This window comes from Diadema setosum, chromosome 2, assembly GCF_964275005.1.
Source record: "Diadema setosum chromosome 2, eeDiaSeto1, whole genome shotgun sequence".
In the NCBI taxonomy this organism is placed as follows: Eukaryota; Metazoa; Echinodermata; class Echinoidea; order Diadematoida; family Diadematidae; genus Diadema; species Diadema setosum.
Genome location: NC_092686.1, coordinates 22,236,662 through 22,257,522, shown reverse-complemented (window position 1 = coordinate 22,257,522; position 20,861 = coordinate 22,236,662). Strand labels below are relative to the sequence as shown.

General features: G+C 39.9%; 1 protein-coding gene across 1 annotated transcript in view; it reads left to right on the top strand.

The window, feature by feature from the left end:
* LOC140243261 (uncharacterized) overlaps nucleotides 1-20,861 on the top strand; it is a 107,340-nt gene that overhangs the window by 41,903 nt on the left and 44,576 nt on the right. Inside the window, exons 6-7 of the mRNA XM_072322933.1 lie at nucleotides 9,412-9,625; nucleotides 19,988-20,138. Coding sequence (XP_072179034.1) covers nucleotides 9,412-9,625; nucleotides 19,988-20,138 — 365 coding nt within the window. The remainder of the gene's footprint in view (nucleotides 1-9,411; nucleotides 9,626-19,987; nucleotides 20,139-20,861) is intronic.

Genomic DNA, 20,861 nt, shown 5'->3' with positions numbered 1-20,861 from the left:
GCGGGACAAGCGAGATTCACAGGCAGTGTCTGATTCACATTGTCTGTCACCCCTTGTGGTCGTAAGCAAGCCATCCATGAACATTCCAGTTGCGTCTCACCGCTAGGTGTGATGCATACATACTGGAGAGGGTCCCTTTGTCTGTGCGGCTGAGTACATCATCAGTTTGCAGGATCAGTGGTTTATGTGGAGCGTGAAAAGTGAAAGACTATTGTCCTGCTCTTCCCCTGGTCCAGGAGAGAGCTATCAGATTTGGATTGGTAGGTCAACCGCATGATGTGTAAAAGACTCCCCGATGATCTCAAAGACCCATCCTCTGTGTGCTGTTGGTATTCTTTTCATGGGTCAACTAATACCCACTGGACCACTTTGATATTTGAATAGTCCGTGTTGTCACCTTGGTTTGTAAAGTAATCCTGACCCATCTTATCCCACCCCCGTATATAGTTCAGTGCAGTAAGTAAATGGAGCTCTGTGAAGTGGGTATAATAATAATAATAATAAACCATATTTATATGGCGCATATCACAAAAATAGATTAATGTCTCTATGCGCATTGAAGGAAAAAGGAACTAATAAATAGAAATAAGGAAAATAGACATGTGTGAGAGAGAGAGGAGGCAAAACAAGATGAAAAGTGACAGAGCTGTGATAAACATTGCTTAGTTTTAAACCTGGTCCACGGACATGTTAAAGAGATATGTTTTCAACAAACGTTTAAAATCATGTACTGTATGACGTAGAAAAACAAATAATAAAATTATCTGTAGTCCAACTTGTCCCACAGGAAGAATTTTTTGATCTGAAAAAGGTTTGACATCGATTTCCAAAAGCCTTTTGAAAAAGCAAAATACCTAATTTTAATGATCATTCAAGATATCAGCTATATGCATATAAGGAGTTTTATAATGTTATGATAATGTATAAATGCACTAAGAAACCCCCATCTTAATCATGCATTCTATGTGAATGCAAAACGAAGTGATATTTAGTGGACAGAGCTGGCAGTTTTATATCTCATAATACTCATAGGTACATATCCTGTACATTTTTTAACACGAAAGATTTTGCTCAAGTTTCCACTACTGTCGGCATCAATTTTACCCCATGTAATCAAGCAAATAATCTTACATGAAATTTGTGTAGCATTGTTCTTGCACTGAATCAGTTTGGGTTTACTTGATAAACTGAACACATGGTCCACATTCTAGAATGCCCCAATGATTTAAACTATACTCCAAACCATCTCAGAGTGCTGTTTCCGGAGCCTTCTTTTGCTGGTGTTGGAAGCTAATAACGTACATTAGTTTTACCAAAATGATTTGCCCTTCATTGATTAAAATACCCACACAGCTAATACATGCAGTGGAGCTTTAAAAGCCGCTGCTGCTCGTTCGCTGTATATCATCCCCTCTCTCTCCCCTCAGGAGCCAGGCTCTGTGTATCACTCCAGTGGAGGATGAGCACAACTGAGAAGCCAATTCCAAAGCCGTTGAGTGAAGGGGTGTGCCATGACCTGAAACACCACTGACAGTACTGTTGGCATGATGAGCCCTACAGTTCCAAGAAGATTGGTTGGGGAGGGGGGGGGGGGGGGATGGAGGAGCATTTGAGATGAGGAGGGGAGGGACAGGAGGGATGCTGTGCTTGTTTTTGATTTATCACATGGGTCTGCTTGTGAAATTTTAATGGAATTTTTCCCCCTTTTTTTTTTTTTGCATAATGAATTCTCCAGTCTCCCAACATTGCAACCACTTGGATTTGTGGAATGGGTCGGCCGTATCTGCCTTTATATGATACAAAGCTTTATTGATGGCTGTTGGCTATGTGCTAATACAATGTAGCTTGTAAAGTTTTCATTTAGTGTCATATTTGAAAGCTTTATGTAAAATTATATCATTTACCTATTCTCAGATGTATAGGTGTTATCCTAATGAGTGAGCATCTGAAAATCTTTATGCTGTGAGTATAGTGATAGCTCTGTGGACTACTACTTGAATAATCTTTCATTCATGTAGGAATTGTGTACTCTGTAGAAATTACAATGATGAGTCATTTTAGATTAAAGGGTGTATGAAAGGAATGCTAGATGTCTGTCAGCGTACTGTGCTTCGTTTGTGTGCACAGGAAGGAATATCTATGGTTTCATCGAAGAAGGTACTGAATAAATCACCAGCTCAGCCTGCTTCAGTGCGGCCTCAAGAAGAAGAAGAAGAAAAAAAAAAAAGCAAACGACATGGATGCCTACAGCTTAGGTCACACATGAGGACATGCTAGAATACTGATCAATCCATGTGTGTGTCAGTAAGCATGCCAAAGAATTCAAAACCAGCATTCCAGTCATTTCTACATTTGAAGGCCTTTTTCTTTGTAGGTTTTCCTCATCTTGCTAGTCATGTCGATGTCCTTTTGCTCTTTGGCAAATTCAGTGGTTGTGAGAATGGTGAAAATAGAATTGTCCGACAGCTTTAGAGTGGGTTATACATGATTTCAGTGCGGGCAGAGTGTATTCAATAAGCAGCTGGCATTGGGCAAATCAAGACAGAGGTGGATGGGGTGAGGGGGGGGGGGAGGGGAAGGGGTGGGGGCGTTGGCTAGGGTATTGATGCAGCGTTGTATTTTTGGGGATGCAGGTCACATACATTTAGGCAATCAATGCAGTCTGGCAGTCTGTTCATTATTTCTGTGTGGGGATGTGCGGCCGTCCTGTGCTCATCATTATACAGCTCCCACTGCAATAAGTCTGTCCCCTGCGTTAGTCTCTTTAGCCTCCAGGTGCAGACTCTGTGGCTGTCTCCACTGAGGAAAAACAGTGAAGTCAGCTGATGAGATATTTATCCACTGTGTATAGAATATGAGATTATGTAATTTTACTTTCAGTGTGTCCCCATTCCATCACAGACCTTTAGGGCTACTCTCTTCTGGGAAAGCATGTCTAAAAAACAATAACATGACACCCGAGCAGATTCTAGTCTGGATACAGATGTGGTACATGTACATGTGTTTGGGTACACAAGTATGTGTGTGTTAATGTAAAAATATGTTTGGACACTATCTGTTTGTTGCATGTATGACTATAATCACCATCATACCTTTCATGCGTTTGTTTCAGAGGGCTACAGTGTAGGTAACAATTCCCATATTAAAGACATTGTTTTGAAAAGAGTTGAAACCGCTTCGCAATCAATGCCCATGATTGTGACGTAGGCCTTTATATGTTCAGACATTAATAACAAATCACACTTTTGCGCAGTCTTTCTGATACATTGGCCCCATGTAATATGTGTATTTTATATGACATATCCCCCTCCCCCAGCGAATTGTATGTAGGTATTCAGTGTCAGACAATACAGTTATCATCACCATGCTACTGTATTGTCTAGCAAGAGAGCATGCCAGTATAGGAGTGGGGGGGGGGGGGGGTGAGTGAGCGTGTTACCATTTTAGGTATACAGCAAAGTCAAGGTGATTTATTATACTTCAATTGGATATATAGCTCTTATCAGAATCAAATTTTTCAGTCCAGGGTGGTTGCTTTCGTCATACTCGTGGCCTTGAAATTGTGCGCGGGCCCAGTGTCATCAGCAGACTGTCTCGGCCAAATGCTCCACTGTCGAGGCAGCCTTCCTCCTGCATAATGCCTTTTGCTGCGCTCTGTGCGCTCTCGCACATCAAATGCAAGCTTGTGGCGCTGGCAGCACGGACTGGTTGCAAATTTGGGGTCCTGTTAGCCCCTCTCCATCAGATGCCAGATCCAATTCCCCTCCTCGTTGGTTTTCTCCCGCCTGCCCCCCAGAGCACTCATGGCCGCCCCCAAGAGGCAAACCTCCCTATCTTCTCACCCTGCCAACTCTGTTGCAAATGCATGAAGGCTTGTATGTCTTGCGCACATTCCTCACTTCTCGTATTCAGTCCAGGCCACACGGCTCCTGTGCACCGGGCCGTCATGCACACTCAAACAAGCCAGCCCGGGCAGGATATTAGTCAAAGCTATACAGTGGACAGGGATTAAGATATTACGTTTCCACTATTTTGGTCCAAAGTGTGTATTTTTTATCCCCGTCAGGTGTTGGGAGTGATGACCATACATGTGTGTGTATACACACATGAGAAAGTATTGGGTGAAAAGGCAGATTAAGTTATTGAAATGATGTTTAAAATAACAAAGGAGAGAGAGAGAAAGGAGGGATCTGGGAGAGCATCGTCTAACAAAAACTGTGCAAAAGAAACACTGTGCGCCATAGTAATTCCCTGTCCGTAGGTTTGTCTGTTAAATTTGTGCACATTTGACTCTAAGCACAGAAAGAGTTGAACACTTGAACACAGTTGAGGCAAAATTATTATGATTCCTTGATATGCAGGCCTGGTTTGTTTTTTGTTTGTAGCAATTGCCTTGTGTGACGATATTCAAGTTTACATATGCCACTGAACATTTGCTGGGTGGATTTTATTTGTAGAACAGTAAGCCGTCACTGTAATGACTGATGGCAACCAGTGGAAAGAAACACACTTTGTGTTGAAATTGAAGCTAAACTTTGGATCTCAATACAAAATATTTACCTCCAATTTTAGTTGCATATTTCCAATACAGATGAGCCTCTACTCTAACACTTTGTGTTTTTTAGATTGCTGATTTTTCTCAACTGCTCTTGCCACGCTCAGCCACTCAGCTGTCTTTACAGACACAGTCTGCTGTGCCTCATTACTTCCTAACCTGCATGTTGATGGAATGTGTCTTGATAATGTATTACCCAGTCCACATAGTATTCTCAAGGGAGGGAAGGTTATCTCATTAATGCCTGTAGATGATGAATATACTTGAGGATGGAGATAATTACTCCCTGATTTGGCAATCGGCTGTGAATTTCTCATGTGACGACGTACATTTTCCAGAATTAATTTGATTCAACGATTCCATTTGATTACTATTAACAGTGCTCATTGCTGATGTATGAAAGCAGTTTGTGGAAAAAAAAAGAAGAAATCTTAGCACATTCAATTACAAATGCATGATATAGAATTAAAAAAGAAGGAAATCAGCCAAAAATGTTCTAGCCATTCTTTCACATGACTAATTCTGAAGTGCAATGTTGCTCCTTGTGAGAAGCTATTTGGATGCCATAATCGTTTCATTGAAGACAGCAGAAAAACAGAACCCAAAAGCGAATGTGGAGAGAAATGGCAATGAAGCCGAAAATGATCACATCACCATGGTAATCAGTGATGCACATACTATATATTCATAAGGAGAACAAGGTTATCCCTGATGCCTTGGAATTTTTTTTTTTTTACTCCTCCGCCGCTGTTATCATTACGATGATCGGTCTGTAGCTGAAATTGGTGCGTGCAAGAGCTCTTTCCCTACACATAATGTCACAGCATGAGGCCATTTTATAAAGGGCACCAGTTGAATAAATTACAACTAAATGCTCTGTCAAAGACCAGCTCTGTGAAAAGTTCTTAGTCAGGATGGCTTACATGCATGCATGATGCATTTTGATAGTTAAAGGTGTGGAGTAAAATGTTCATTGGGAAAACATTTCTTGCATTGATTCATTTAAAAAAAAAAAAAAACTTTTTTGATAAGAAACATTTTTCTATGAAGGTGTTCCAGATTTTTGTAAAAGACAGTCACACTAGAATTTATTATTGTTATGTAACCATGCTTGTCGCCATTTCTTGCAGAAATTTTACTGAAGAGTTTTGACTTGCAGAGATTGATACAAGCAGTGGATATCTGGAAAGAAATCTTTGAGCACTTTTTTGCAGCATTTAGCACGGCAACTGCACTAATATGAATTTGTGAATTATTTGTGGTATGTGTGATATTTAATTTGTATTATCCTCAACCTTGGGCTTTACCTTGATGACTGAATATCTATTTTACAATACCCTCCCCCAAGAAAACAAAGAAGTACATTGTAATAATACTGTACCTGCTGTGTGCGCTAGTTTTTAGAGGAAAAGCAAGTGAGATTTTAGTGCCATGGAAATGGCGCTACAGTGTAATGAAATAAAATCATGACCTGCACACTGTATTTGATGGTTGTAATTGTAGCTGGCCACATGAGGCTTAAGGTTATGAATAAGTAGGACTAATGTCATCACTGTATGTTGTTATCCGTCAGGTATTATTTGCACATTTAATTTATAGCATGTAAGATTGGTCAGAAACATGCCTACGTGTACACTGTATAATTGGCAGAAAGGCCTGAAATCTGAATGTGAGGAGAATGCTTTTCTTCTGCATTGATTGACTTCCCACGGTTTATCTTCATGCTATTTTCATTTTTAGTGTTCATCATAATTTGGTAATATGATCTTTGTTCTTTTCATTTTTTCTCCTGCCTACCATCAGCAATTATCCAGGCACCAGAGGTGGCATGCATTCCTCTGTCAAGCAAATTAATACCCTGTCAGACAAATATGACATAGCTATGGAGTTCGTATCAAGCCTGACTGTAACACTGTATGCAGTCTGCATCCTGAACAAACAGAAAGAGTAGACATGTAGTTGTCCACACTGTAGTTTGCCTTTGGACAGCTGGGAAATGTGATGACACTCTAAGAATCATGTAGAGTCAATCTTGTATTAGTGGCCACCTGTGTCTAGTGGCCATGTGAGGCTGCTGCAAACTCCTTGCTGAAAACGTACAGACCTTGTGTACATTGCCCACTGGTCTGAAATGCTGGCAGTCGCTTGAGGTTCCAGGGTGAACCATATCTGTCCAGTATGCAGATTCTATTATTTCTCTCATTTATCTACTTATCACACATTAATATACAGTTTTTTGAAGGCTGTCATGACTCCAGTTAAAAAAACAAAAACAAGAACGAATCATTTTGTTTCCACATATTTTTCTTTTCTTTCTTTTTTTTTCTTGAGATAGACATGATCTGTAACATGTTGTAAGCGTTTTACATTCTTTTTGTTAGCATCTGTCAACAGTGGCCACCTGCCTGCAGAGGCCTCACCCTCAGCTTTTTTTTTTTATCTCCCTGAGTGGTTGTCTTACACCGTGATATACTGTAAAACCAGAAACATTTGCGACATGAAACTTTCACAAATTGCCAATATTGTGAAAAACAGTACGAATATATTGCATTTACTGGATTGTGTAGATGAAAACTTTTGCCTGCATTTCCCTATTGCGAATCTTGGCTCCTTGCGAATTCACAGAAGTTTCATGCATGCAATAGTTTCTGGTTTTGCAGTAGATTGGTAGACTGTAGATTTGAAAGTTGTGCCAGAATAGTGCAGTTACCAGTTCAGACAAACTTTTGATGACACTGTAGGACTCGGTCAGACATAATTGATAGAGATTAATATCTTTCCCTCAGTTTCGGTTATGAGTTGCCCTTGAAGTTTTGATCTGGTATTGATATCACATTACACGTCTGTAGGGTTCGTTAATGATGTGACTGGTACTCACTAACAGTGCTTTCTTTTTTTATCTTGTCTGTGCAAGTTTGAAATAAAGACGATGTAATCTTAAACATAATTGCTGTATTGGACCTGACAAATGCTAATATGGCACCAATTACGTGAAATTAAATTTGTCATTCCTTTTTCGAATGTTGCCTGTCCAGAATGAGACATGATTTGTATCATTCGCCTCATTTATAAGTTGCAGTTATTAGTACCCATGAGTGCACTGATGTTGGGAGAGATTTCAGGAACGAGGCAACATTGGCCTGTAGCCACTGATGGAGTGTGTGCTCACTTTCAGGAAGTGAGCGGCAATCCCCTGGATTTTTCCCCCTTTTCCTGTGTGCACATAGCCCACTCCTGATAACTTCTGGTGCACCAGAAATAGTGCAGTGAAAAGTTGCAGAATGAGGATCTTTGGCTCATTATTTGCTGCTGTGGAAAGCCGGTGGAAAATCCTGATAAACTAATTCCCGACGCCGGCACAGCATGTTTGAACTTTTCCATCACCCTCCAGTGCTGCATCCTCTCGTAATATGAGAGTATTTGGGAAGGGGATGTGGAAGGGGTTAATACAGCGTACCTCCTACACATGAATGACCTTTTCCCAACTTACAGTTTGTAAGTGTTAACTCATTTCAGGTGAACCCCAAGTTGGACTGATGGCAACAGATATTATCCATTATAAGTTACTATTAACTCAAAACAAATCAAGCAAATAAATATCCCACCTAAAAAGTGCAACAAAGCAAAAACAAAACAAAACAAAACACAAAACAAAACACAAAACAAAACAAACTACAAGCATTTATATTATCTCTGCCATGTTTCACTGCTATTTCATCCCTCGTCATTTTTCTGTTGGAATCTGTGATGACAAGCAGCAAGTGTTTGTCGATGCTGCTACGTGGGATACAGCCTTTAAATGTGGGAAAGTGGGAGGTGGAGGCACCAACATTAGACACAAGTGCCCCAGGGCAAGCTCACATGTATGGGTGAATGTAATGGTCCAAGTGTATTGCATGATGTAGGGCCCTGATAGAGTACTAAAGTATGGCTCAGTTAAGTGGGTGTGAATCGTAGTCTTGAAGCTCATTTCTCGTCATTGCAGTTCTGTGGATCGAAGTCGTGAAGCTCCATAATCATCAGAGTAGTTCTGTAATTCCCCATGCATGGCTTTCCAATGCAAGCTTCCCAATGCAAGGGAAATGAAACCCAAATATACATGTGGATTGGGTGAATGCAGCAGTATTATTAGTAAAACACATTAGAGAAAGTTCGAGGAAAATTGGCCGATCCCATCAAAAGTTATGCATTTTTAAAGTGTTGGTAACCCCATCCCTGGATGAGAAGACCACTGCAGTTTGTGACATCACATACGGAAAATGATAAAAAGAAAATATGAAGAAAATTCAACATATTTTCTTTTCCTAGCACAATTGAAGAGTACTTTACCTCCCCTTTCAGAAGGCAGGGGGAATAAGATTACCCTTAGCATCTGTCAGTAACAAGTTATGGTAATGTGTGCTGGTACTTTTCCTAGAAAAGGAAATTGTGTTGGAATTCTCTTTGTATTTTCTTTATATTGTTTCCCATGTGTGATGCCATGAAATGTCATAGTCTTCTCATACAGCGATTGCGGCACCAAAGCTTTACAGATTTGAAATGTTTGAAAAATTTTGAAAAGTTTGTCCAATATTCCTCAACACAAGCACACACACTTACACAACACACACGTAAATGCAAATATCAAGCAATCCAAGTAAATCAATTAACAGCATTATTTTTGCTTTTGAAACTGTTTGCTGTTGCTTGGATATGCCAGTTTTGTCTGGCTTCCATTTTACAGAATAGATAAAATGAAAACATTGTTGTAAACACTAAATGAAGACTTGAAATCTTTCTGAAAAAGCCTTGAAGTGTGCCTATTCCTGGAAACATGCCAAAATCTTACTCTTGTCATCTTTCTATCTTTTCTGTAGGTATTTGATCCAGGAGCTGCTGAAGCATGAGTTCTTCGAAGACACCGCCTTTCGGGTGGAGATCGTACACGATGACGATGGCACAGACCAAATCCAATTCATCATGCGTGTGGAGGACCCCAAAAAGAGGAGGGACAAGCATCGAGACAATGAGGCGCTGCAGTTTGACATCGACTTGCAGAAGGATGACCCGGAGCAAGTGGCCAAGGAGATAGTACGTATTGTTGTCAAATTGTATGCTTTGCTGTCCAAGTGTTCACATTTGTGTGGTCTTGGCCACCTTTTGCTACGTTAATACCATGTTCTCCGTGCCCACAGCAGTCACTTTTCAGACCGCTGTGGACAAAACGGGATGAATGTGAGACAATACGGGCAAAGTGACAGGCCATGATTGCTGTGGATGCCCTGTCAGATTTTTAAACTGTCCAAAAATTGGCCACGGCAGTCGTGGTGCTGATGAGAAACCTTGTCTGTCGTAATAAAACGGAGATAGAGATGGAGTAAATAGAGATCAATTTTTGAAGAGTTGCCACTTTAGAACACCAGCCCGTACAAAAAGCTGTTTGAATGGGAATGCAGTACATGTTAATCAAAGATGCATCATGGGTTGATGGACTGATTACTCATGAATGTAAGAGGGAGCATTTCTGCATCATGATCAAGTTGTCTTTAATGAATGGAGTAAATTCAAATAAACAAAATGGTGGAGGTTACAGCATAATCAAGCCTAAAAAAATTATTAGATTTAAAGTTGCATTGTTATTCACACAAATAGTGACATTAGTTTCCTGTTTTGGCATTGCACCCTATGATAACTTTCATTGCCTGGTCCTCTGCAGAGGACTAAAGCTGCTGTGTCCAGTCCCTTGCTAATGAGCATTAGATTAGGCCTACCTCACTAGTGGCCATTGAAGAGAAATCATAGCTCAACTATGTAAGATTTTTTTTTTCTTTTTAAGTTGTAGAAATTGTAAAAATTGGTATAAATGAAAATGTATTTGCTATGAACATAGTGATGATGATCATGAAGTTGATTCTGACATTGAATAGTAGTGAGAGTAGAAGTAGAGTACTGAAGATTACAGTGATTGAAGGGTGAGTGAGAATGCAGAGTTTTGAGAGAAAGGGAGGGAATGTGAAATGCAGTGGGTATGGAAAGGTCAAGAATGGATGAAACCCTAGGAATGGCAGGAATCCGAATTCTGGGTGTAAAACATGATTTATGGAGGCTGCAAGATGATGTGGGAGAAGTGTGTGTATACATTTCTAGACATCATGCCACCAAAGTGCAACGTTGTTGGGGGCTTGGATGTGTCACGGAATGTATGCCGCACACTCTGGAAAAAAGAGATGCCAGGCTCTGGGGCTTTACTATAGGTGCAAGAGCTGGAGCAACCTGAAACCATGTGGAGAGGCTGTGATGTGTGAGAGTGAGCTCTGGTATAGCTCCTGAATGACACAGCCTTCCTATTTGGGAAGCTAGGGGATGCAAGAACAATTTGGACCCCCGACAGAGCCTTTACGAAATCACAGGGACTGTGGTGTTAAAAGCAATCTGACCCATTTAAGCGTTCCTGGGAGAGTTTTTGGCCGAGTGAAGGTATAGCCAGACTGTAATACCCTTACTAAACTGATGCCTAACTGCTCAATGCAGTCTGTAGTCTTGAATCCAGACCCATACCAGCTAATGCGAGCAAGCATACACCATTATCATATGCCCCCCCCCCCCCCATCAAGAAGCAAGTGCCATGCCAAAAATTGACATTTCAGCATTTTAGTTCATCATTTAATGTTTGAGTTTGAAATATTGGCTGCCTTTCATCACTTTGGAAATATTTCCTTGGATCAGTGGGTGCAGATGTGGGCCAGGCAAACCTTGCGGAAAACATTTCTGCCGGCTTTCAAACTTTTTCATTTTTGCAGTCAGATATCAGAGTGTCATGTGTTTATCTGGATATGTTTAAAAATAACTGATTAGTGTCAATTCAAACTATATGGACACAGACACTCTTCCTCATTGATATTTTCGCAGCAGCACTGTGGTGAAAGTGATATATGGCAAATAGGAGCATCAAACTCGAGATCTGATCGCCGTGTATGCACCCAGTCTCTGGATTTCCTCTAATTAAGAGAGGGGGGTAGTGCGAAGCTATAGATTACCGAATCAATCTTCTAATTGAAAGTCCCCTGATTGACTGATGGCCATGAGTGTGTGGAAGGGAATAGGCACTACAGCTAATCCTCGGGCCAGACAAAAGAATCATGCATCATGATCCTGGCTATCAGTTTTTGTTTTGTTTATTTCATTTCTCTTTTTTTTTTCCACTCATGTATCTTGTTATAGCGGGACAGATGCTCTGCTGAAAGTGTGTTTGGTCATGTGATCTTTGCTCAGGTCACAATGCACTGTCCCTGTGTGTATTTATTGTTTTGTGTAAAGGGACATCTGTTTTGATGAGCAAGCCCTTACTCACTGCTCAAAGCTCTGCAACCTTGTGTTGTAAAAATAGAAAACATTGCTTACAAATGTACTTCAGTATGGGGTATAGCAAGATTAGCCAGCCATATTGGTTTCATGTTGAATGGTTTAGTTCTTCAGCAAAAGCGCAGCATACATTCGTGGTATTCATCAAAGTCAAATGAATATTCCTCTCTTTTTTAATTCTATGGTGTGGGGCAGTGTAATGGTACAAAATGCTCTAGAAAAGCAGTTTTTTTATAAGATTTTAGTATAATAAACACAAACAATATTGTGAGAATGCTGTATCACAGTAGATCAAGTGTTTGTTTCAGCGGAAAAATAATGCTATACTCTCTCTGTTATCAGTATACGTACTACATCAGGCTAGCAAGGTAACTTTTGATAGAAAACTGCTGGTCTTGAGGACTTCGTTATAACAGGAGTCGCCTGAAGCACACCTGACTTGCAGTTTGCATCTCCGTCCTTTCACACGATCTGATGTACCTTTTCGCCTTTCATTGAATTATGTATTAAAGCCACAAAAAAAAACCAACAACTTAGGAAGACTGTGATTATAATTCCCCAAAACTTCGTGTATATGACCTACACTAGGCACTCCTAAATTGGAATCTCATAGATTGTATTGACAACTTCCATCCATTGCACAGGGCATCATGGATAAACACCTGCAGAGGAATGGGGGTATTAGGGGTCTGAAAGAGACCTTCTGGTCTAAAGGTGACCTGATTTGCAAGTGAAATGTTGGCTGGAGGGATGGAGAAGAGAAGGAGGGCAGGAGTGTGTTTGTCCTCCGGACCGAGGTCACTTTTCGGTCAATACTCTTGGGCTACACATGTAGGTCAAGTGCTGTGTCTGATTCTTAAAGTCGCACACCCATGGCATGTTCATGTGTAGCAAATGGTTGTTCTTCTGAAATCAGTTTCACAGATCAGTTTTGATCACGAGCTGGAAATGTCCGTTGCTCGACAGCCCCCACGCATGCATGCACGAGAAATCCTTCCCCTCCCCGGCACGAATTCCGTGGGTAGCATCTGCTAAGGTGTTCAATTAATGCGCTGTAGGAAGAGGACAATAGCCCAATTTAGATCCTGCTGCCAATAGCGACGACTGATGAGCTGGAGACAACCCTCCTCCCTCGCCTCTCTCGCTCTTTCAAGTAAGGAATAACAGCATCCTTGTGTCACTTCCTGGACTATGATGAGGTAGCTTTCGTCACCCTTACAGTATTTTCATAGAGTCTCAAAGATTTAAAAAAAAAAAAAAGTGGCAAAGAAATGAGGGGGAGGGGAAGATAGTGGTGGAAGTAAGGGAAATCTGTTACCTCGGCTAAATCTAAATATGGGAAATGATTTCATGGGGAATAATCACGCACATTGCGCTTTAGTTGGCCTGGTGGAGGAACATGCAGTTTGCTGGTACATGAATGTCAAGCTAGATTTGTAGAGCTGTTTCAAATTACAGGGGCTTGTCTGTAGAGTGCATTTCCAATGAGAAGATTAAAGTGATGGAAGGAGGGGGAAGGAAGGAAGGGGGGGTGGGGGTATCAGCAGCCAGGTGCGTGCTGACTTTCAGGGGAGGGAATGTCAAGAGAATGTTCATGCTGAAGGGTTTGGAATGTTGATGAAGGATGCTCCCAAGTCCTGAGATGCGGCTGAGTGATTTATTACACTCCCCGAAATAGAATTTCTGCCGGGAGTTTAAGCCATTCTCATATTTTTTTTTTTTTGCGACAGCCGAACGAACATCTATCACATCAATGGGCTTGTCCAAGCCAACCGCTGCACAGGGTGTGCCTGGTTATATCATTGTACAGCTCTACACACACTTACACACTTCAGATATGATTGCACAAGGCTCATTCTGCTGACACGAGTGTAGACATAGATACATAGTAGTGTACTGGTAAACATGTAGGAACATTCTAAGTCACCTTGGCCTTTATAGGGGCCTTTGTCCACATACACTGCTCATGTGATATATACAGCCATATGATGACTATTAAAGATACGCGTTTGGTTGGGTTCCAGAGCAAAGCCAAGTTTTATATTAAAAATGTGCCGTCTTTGCCAGAGACAAACGTGCCATGAATTTTTTTTATACAAAAACAAACAAACAAAGGTTTTAGTTTTTTCTTACATGGTTGCCATTTTCTGCAGCTTCAGTTCAGATCAGACATCATGCAAGTATTAGTTCAAATCACTGCCAATTTGGTGACTCATATTAGGGAAAAAAGATAATGCCATCCAAAATCACGTCATAAAGTCTATTAAATCTCTTTCCCATATGCCCATGTATAGGAGGTGGCCCATACAGTCCCACTCATATCAAGACAATTACCCCTATACTCAGTATTGGTTAGTGATAGGGTAAGAGTAAAGAGGTGGGTTAGGGTTAGGTTCAGGATTTGGATTAAGGTTGGAGTTCAGGTCAAGGGAAGGGTCTGGGGTAGTTGTCCAGGGGATAATTGTCCTGGAACCATTCCCACTACATTTTATCTCCCAAGACTTCCATTTGTGACATGATACATGTGGGCACCACAGGTTTCAGTGATGAGATTGAAACATCCATGTTTAGAGATAAGACTAGGCAGGACAACTCCAGATACACTTCATGTCTCCTTAGAACTGGAATGAGAAACTAAGCAGTGACACACCATCAGATTTTGAATGAACTTTAGAGACTGAAAGTGACTGAAGCACCCTTTGCCAAACACAATACTCCAGATGGGAGCAAGTCATAGCTGGGCCTGATGCAATGATCCACATTGCCCTCGAGTCTTCCTGTTTCATGTTGCGTTTATGGAAAACTGGTTCTCCAGTGGGCAATGGTATTGGGTGAAAACAGTAGAGATGTAACAGTGGGCCACTGAAAGTATTTCAGAGGCAAAGTAGACAAATAATGAGACTGTTTCAGATGCTTACTTTTGACTGTCAGGATATATTATTCAGCATCCTACCATTGTATCGCGGAACTTTGCATTCATCATTTGAATTTGATGGAACTTGAGTGGTAGTTTTTGCACAAAACCTATCAATGCATTACATTTCCATGAAACACTTTGTGTCCTGCCAGAAGCTTCTGTATTTTTAAGATAGGTAAACTATCCCACTGCAGTGAAAAAAAAAAAAAAAAATATGTACAGAAGTTTTACCAACAGCAGGTTTCTTCAGGTGCTCATACATGTATGACACACGGATGATTTCTTGCATATTATCAAGTTTTCACTGACTTGTAGCTTACTAATTTGATCAGAAATATGTTCTGTATTGGGTAGATCTCATTGAAAAGCCTAGAGTGTCTATGATTAAAGTAGATTTTCAAAGAGGTAAAGAGTCTTTCATGACACTGAAGCATTCGGCATTTTGTATTTATAGCATAGTTGATATGATGGATTTGCAGAAATGTGAAGGTATAGTTTATGTGGGGATTTGATATCACAGTGCCGGCTAGATTTTGTTTACAGGAAAGGGAGAAAAAAAGAAGGGGGATGCATGAATTTGATCTCAGCTCTATGGTCCATGTAAGGATATCCCGGCCATAAATCCAGGGATACATTTTGATGTAACACTCAAGAGGAGGGGAAGAATGCAGGGAGATGTGATAAGTGCAGTTGTAGTTCCCTGGTAAAACCTCAGCAGGCAGACAGGGTGGATATCAGTTTGGGGCAGGGTTAATTGCAGGTCGGTATATCAAATCATGGTCACGAGGTGTTTATGTTGTTCACGATGTTTGTGTTTTCATTTCCCATAGCTGTCAAACAAGCTTGTTATTCTGCTTGTCTAGTCATGACGGTCCCTTCTTTACATGCTTGTATGGTTTTGCCATTCTGTAGATGCTGTTGAGTTTTCAATGGGCTGGATGTGAGTGCTTGTATGGTCGTTTAATAGAGAAAGAACAACAGAACAGAAAAAAAGTGCAGAACTTTGCACTGTGGAGAAGAAAATTGGTCATATCAACTTAATATTACCGACAGTAGCTACTCATCTTTTGACTTGTATCAAATTTCAATTACTCTTTGTACATTGGGCACCAAACACAAAATGGAATGACAGAGAAATTGTTACTGGAACCAAAGGAATATTTTGTAAATCAGCATTAACACATCTCTTCATGCTGAGTGTCTTTCTTTCTTTTTTTAAATAAATGTATAGTGAACTTCATGCAGCTGATTTTTTTTTTTTTTAATATCAATACTTGTTGTAGCTCTTCTCTCTCATTACTAAATCGTTCTACATTCTATCACAGTCATTCCTTTCATGTTGATTTGACAAAGTATACACTTTTGAGTCATTTCTTGCATCATTTCTTTCTTTTTTTGTGGTTTGCAAAGGAGCTTTAGAAAAAGCAACTTAGTTTGATGAACCACATCACGTAAATGATCAGCGGAGAGGGGAGTACTGAGAAAAGTGAATTAGTGGGGAAACATTGCCTACAGCTCAAATTTCAGCGGTTAATCTCCCAACTTCGATTCTAATTTCCTAAAATGTACGGAGGAGTACAGCAAACAGGGCAGCAGACCCTTCACATACATGCCTGCAGAGAAGTGCCTATTATCACTTTGCTCTGAAGGTGAGCGTTTGATGAGCGCGAGACCTCACAAAAAAAAAGTATTCACAGTCTTTGATGCTAGATGCTGTATACCAGAGGAAGTAAGAATATACAGGACAAAATATGAATGCCAGATGCCTCGTTGAAGAGTTTGTTTTCATCCCGTCTCCATGCATTGGTGTACTCGTTCAGTTTTCTTCAAGCCATCAAAGTTGCGTATGTCCTCCTTCTTTCTTTTGTGATAGTGTCTTCATTTAAATGGTGTCCAGCAGGGCAGGCTCTTTGTTGAAATTGTATATTATGTATGCTGAAGTCCAGCGATGAGCAGGCATTTTCACTTTAGTGTCCTTACTGTCTGATCAGCATTATTTTGTAGTGTTTAGAGGAAATTATTAAAAGTGAATGACTTTTTTTGTGCTTTTCTCCCCTTTGGAATTTAGATTCGTAAAGTTCATTCTTTTGCAGTGTGAGAGTTATTTATGCATCCCTTCTGATCTTGTAGGCAGTGCACCTCGAAAACAGTATTAAGTGCTGTGTAATGACTGAGCGAATAATCTGAAAATAACTTGCGAAGTGCCAGGCTCTAAACAAGAGCGTGCAGTGTGGACATAAAATCTGTTCCCCTTTTTTGTACCCTCTCTACTGCATGTGCAGTCTTTATTACTTAGTGACGTAGTCTCCTATCCAGCTGTTCATTCTGATTTGATGTGTAATGATGACTGCTACTTGTTTGATGTACTATATTTTGTGCTGAGCATGGATGACTGGTATTAAGCCAGCCTTCATATGTCAAGGATGTTTTAAGTTGGATGTAGTATAATTAAATTTCTGAAACATGATATCGTATGGTTTCTTTTTTTCCCCCTTTTTCGTAAGGCATTGGTAACATAAAGAGATTTGAATGAGGAAGAATAGTACAAGTGTTGGATGTGAATAAGAATTTGCACACTTCAGAATTACATGCCAAAGCCATGTCCCTCATAATTGTAGATCTGAATTCTGATTTACACCTACGTACAAATGTCCTGATACTACCTTGCTTTTAAGTCATGCTAGCCATCTCCCCCAAATAAAAAAACCAAACCCAAATGAGTGATTTCTCCTGTTCTATACTGTATGAAAAAGCAAGCAAACAAACAAACAAACAAACAAGCAAACAAACAGTAAGTCTACTATTAATGTAGTTACAGTGATGCTTTGTCATCACTATGCAGCATGTAAGAATCAGCTACCTCCTCAAGAATTTATAGAAATGTTTCAGTGAGCATCATTTGCTTAAAATAGATTTCTCAAAACTTAATATCAACATTACTGGAAGTATTAGGGCAAACTATGGGAACCTGACTCTCAAAATTGTAAAATCAAACCTCAGAAAGATTTCTTTTTCTTTTTCTTTTTTTTCTTTTTTTTTTTTTTTTTGGGGGGGGGGGGGCACACTTTGATAATTTTCTCTGCAAGGGAGACTATCTTCCATGCTAATGTCAGGGGTATTGGAGAGGTGGAGAATGGAGTGAAGGCTAACATTTGAGACATGATCGCATAGATTACGCCATGCCTAACATGATGTCAGTCTTGGTTTGTCCCGAAAGAGGAATAGCTATAAACTTTACACAGATATTAGAGATCTCACAGATTGCAGTGTGCCAATGTGCAATATGTACATGTATTCCTCCCCACCCCTTGCAAAGATGTATATCATCAGTAATGCTCTCATCATATGTCCTTTGAAATCATCTGTAATTATCAAGCAGTTCCTCCAGAGCTACCAAGTCTCACGCATTCTGCGTGAGACTCAAGCATTTAGGGTCTGTCTCACGATCTCACGCAGGGCACCCATTTTTCTCACGCATCGGGTGAAGTCTGCAATTTGTGCCAAAAATAAGGAGTATAGCTCAAAGGATTCAAGTGATAGTTGCAATTGAAAGTATATTTCCCTTTTGTCTTTCAAAATAAGTCAATTAAGTATGCACCAGATCGCATCATTAAGAGCTAATAATTTAAAAAAAAACTCCCTACCATTGGAGGGGTGACACCCTCCTCGTTCGCGCGCGCATGCGCGCGAGCGCCGAAACGCCGAGTCATGAAAATCTCACTCATAAAAGTTTTTTGAACTTGGCATCTCTGTTCCTCCCAAATCATCAATTGTGTTTGTTTGTTTTTTTCTTTCAAATGTAGCAAGTGTATTGTAGGGTTATTTGTTTGATATACTACCAGGAGTGATACATATACTTAGCACTATAAATATTTCTTCAACATTGTTTTCAATATTTCACTGTAGTCACTCAGTGTCGGAAATATCTCACACAACTACACTTATTTCAGAAAAAAAAGTATTGTTATCACAGACAATTCTGTGATTCTGCAATAGTTTTTGTTGACGTTATTAACTCAACAGCAAAAGAATGAAGAAACAGTCTGCATGTAAACAGGAGAATGTCAGACTGCTTGCAGAATTTCCTCACCCAATTAATAAAAAAAGTAATAGTAATGATTTACAGCTGTACAGCACATTGAATAAATGTTGGGAAAGAGAGTCCTGTCTTCCTAATTCTGTTTTGTTGTTGTTGTTTTTTTATTTTTTTTTCAGTTTTATAGTACAGTGATGGTCATAATGGAGACAAATCCTTTGGCATTTGACTATTTTATCAAATGTCTCCTCTCTATTATATAGACCTTTGTTGATTAAAAAGATGAGAGCAATGTTTTGTAGAGAAAATCAGTTGTCAAGATTTACAATGTACATGTATTTGATTAGGAACAAAAGCCAATCAATATACCAGTGCAGGTACTAAACATGACTGATGGAACATTCATGTTGTGTCTTATATCATCAGTTCATATAATTAGTTTCAGTATGGGCAGTAAAATCTTCATTTATTCTTTGCTAAGCAAGACTAAGATGTGAAGCAGAACATGTGCATTTAAGTTGGCAAATTTGGTTCACCCACTTTTGAATCAGTGCAAACATCAGTGCTGTCTTGTTTCTTTTTGTTGTCAAACTATTGACTAACACATTGTTGAGATAGGCTGGGGTGTGCATTTCTTCAGTGAGTAATCACAGTGCCTAAGTAACTGTTTTACGCTTGTGTTGGTGATTACAATACTGTTGAAAAAAACAACAACAGATAAATTGATGAATAAAGAAGGGTAATGGTGAATGAATGAAAAGATAGATAGATTGATAGATATGGAATAAATCAATGAAAAGGAGTAACAGGAATTTAAAAAACAATGCTTATATGCATAGTAAAGTGAAGTGAAAAGACTGATACATGTAATATGGAACTTTTGCTATGAGGTTGTCAGAAAAATATTACATCAAACTTCATCAAACTCAAAGCTTTATTTCTCCCAGTTCTTTAGTTAAAAGCAGACAAAAAAAAACCTTTTGAAACAGACGAAAATAAGCACCTTTCTCCACACAATAAAGTGTTTAGAAGAAAAAAGGACAAATGTATCTTGCCTTCGGCAGTGGCATTACGCAGGTTTCATTACGTTTTCTTCATTTCGCCTTTTTTTTTTTTTGTCTCCACCACCTCATCCCAGGTACGGATGGGCTTTGTGAACGAAGAGGACCTGAAGGCTGTTACCAAGGTGATCAGGGACCGCATGGCTGCCGTGGTGAAGAACCGGGAGAAGCGGATGAAGGAGAGGCAGGAGAAGGAGAAACAGGAAGGCAAACAGGAGGAGGACAAAGGTAAGCATGATCACTCAACCTTTTGTCTCCGTCTCTGCTGTGAGTCTCTTTCTTTTATTTCTTCTTCTGTTTTCTTTCTTTCTTTCTTTTTTGAGTGAAACATCTCAGAAAGTTGTCCTGCCACTGAAATGAAAACAGTCTTAATCTCTGTTTTGATCCATCTCTTTGTTTTCTGGATTAAGAAAAAATGACTTTGAGGGTAGGGGCTGGTAAATAGTTGTTTTTCTGGATCTTCTTTGAGGTTGATGTCGGTGGCGATGTTGTAGCACTCCTAGGTGTCACCCCTTCGTGATTGTACGGATTAGTGTTTAGGCTTCCTGACTCTCCCCTGAAAGGTTCAACCCATATTTCCCCAGACAACAGCCCATGTCTCTGTCATTGGTAAGGGGCTGCCACCCCTCTTTTTTTTTTTTTTTTCCTTTTGTGCTGACACATTCTGTATCTTCCCATTGATACACATTGCAGTATGATAAGTGCTTCCATTGCAGTATGATAAATAATTCTGTGCATTGCAGCAGCTTGATTCCCTGATGAAAATAATTATTCTGTAGTAATTTCTAAACTATACACCCCCCCCCCAAAAAAAAAAAAAAAAAAAAATGAGAAGGAAGGACTTTAGGCATGGCAAAAGGGTATGATAATATTCTGTAGGCCCGCAACCTGTCCTACTATCTAGACTAGTGATACTAGAGTGTATTTTTAATGTAGTGATACCAGATTTCA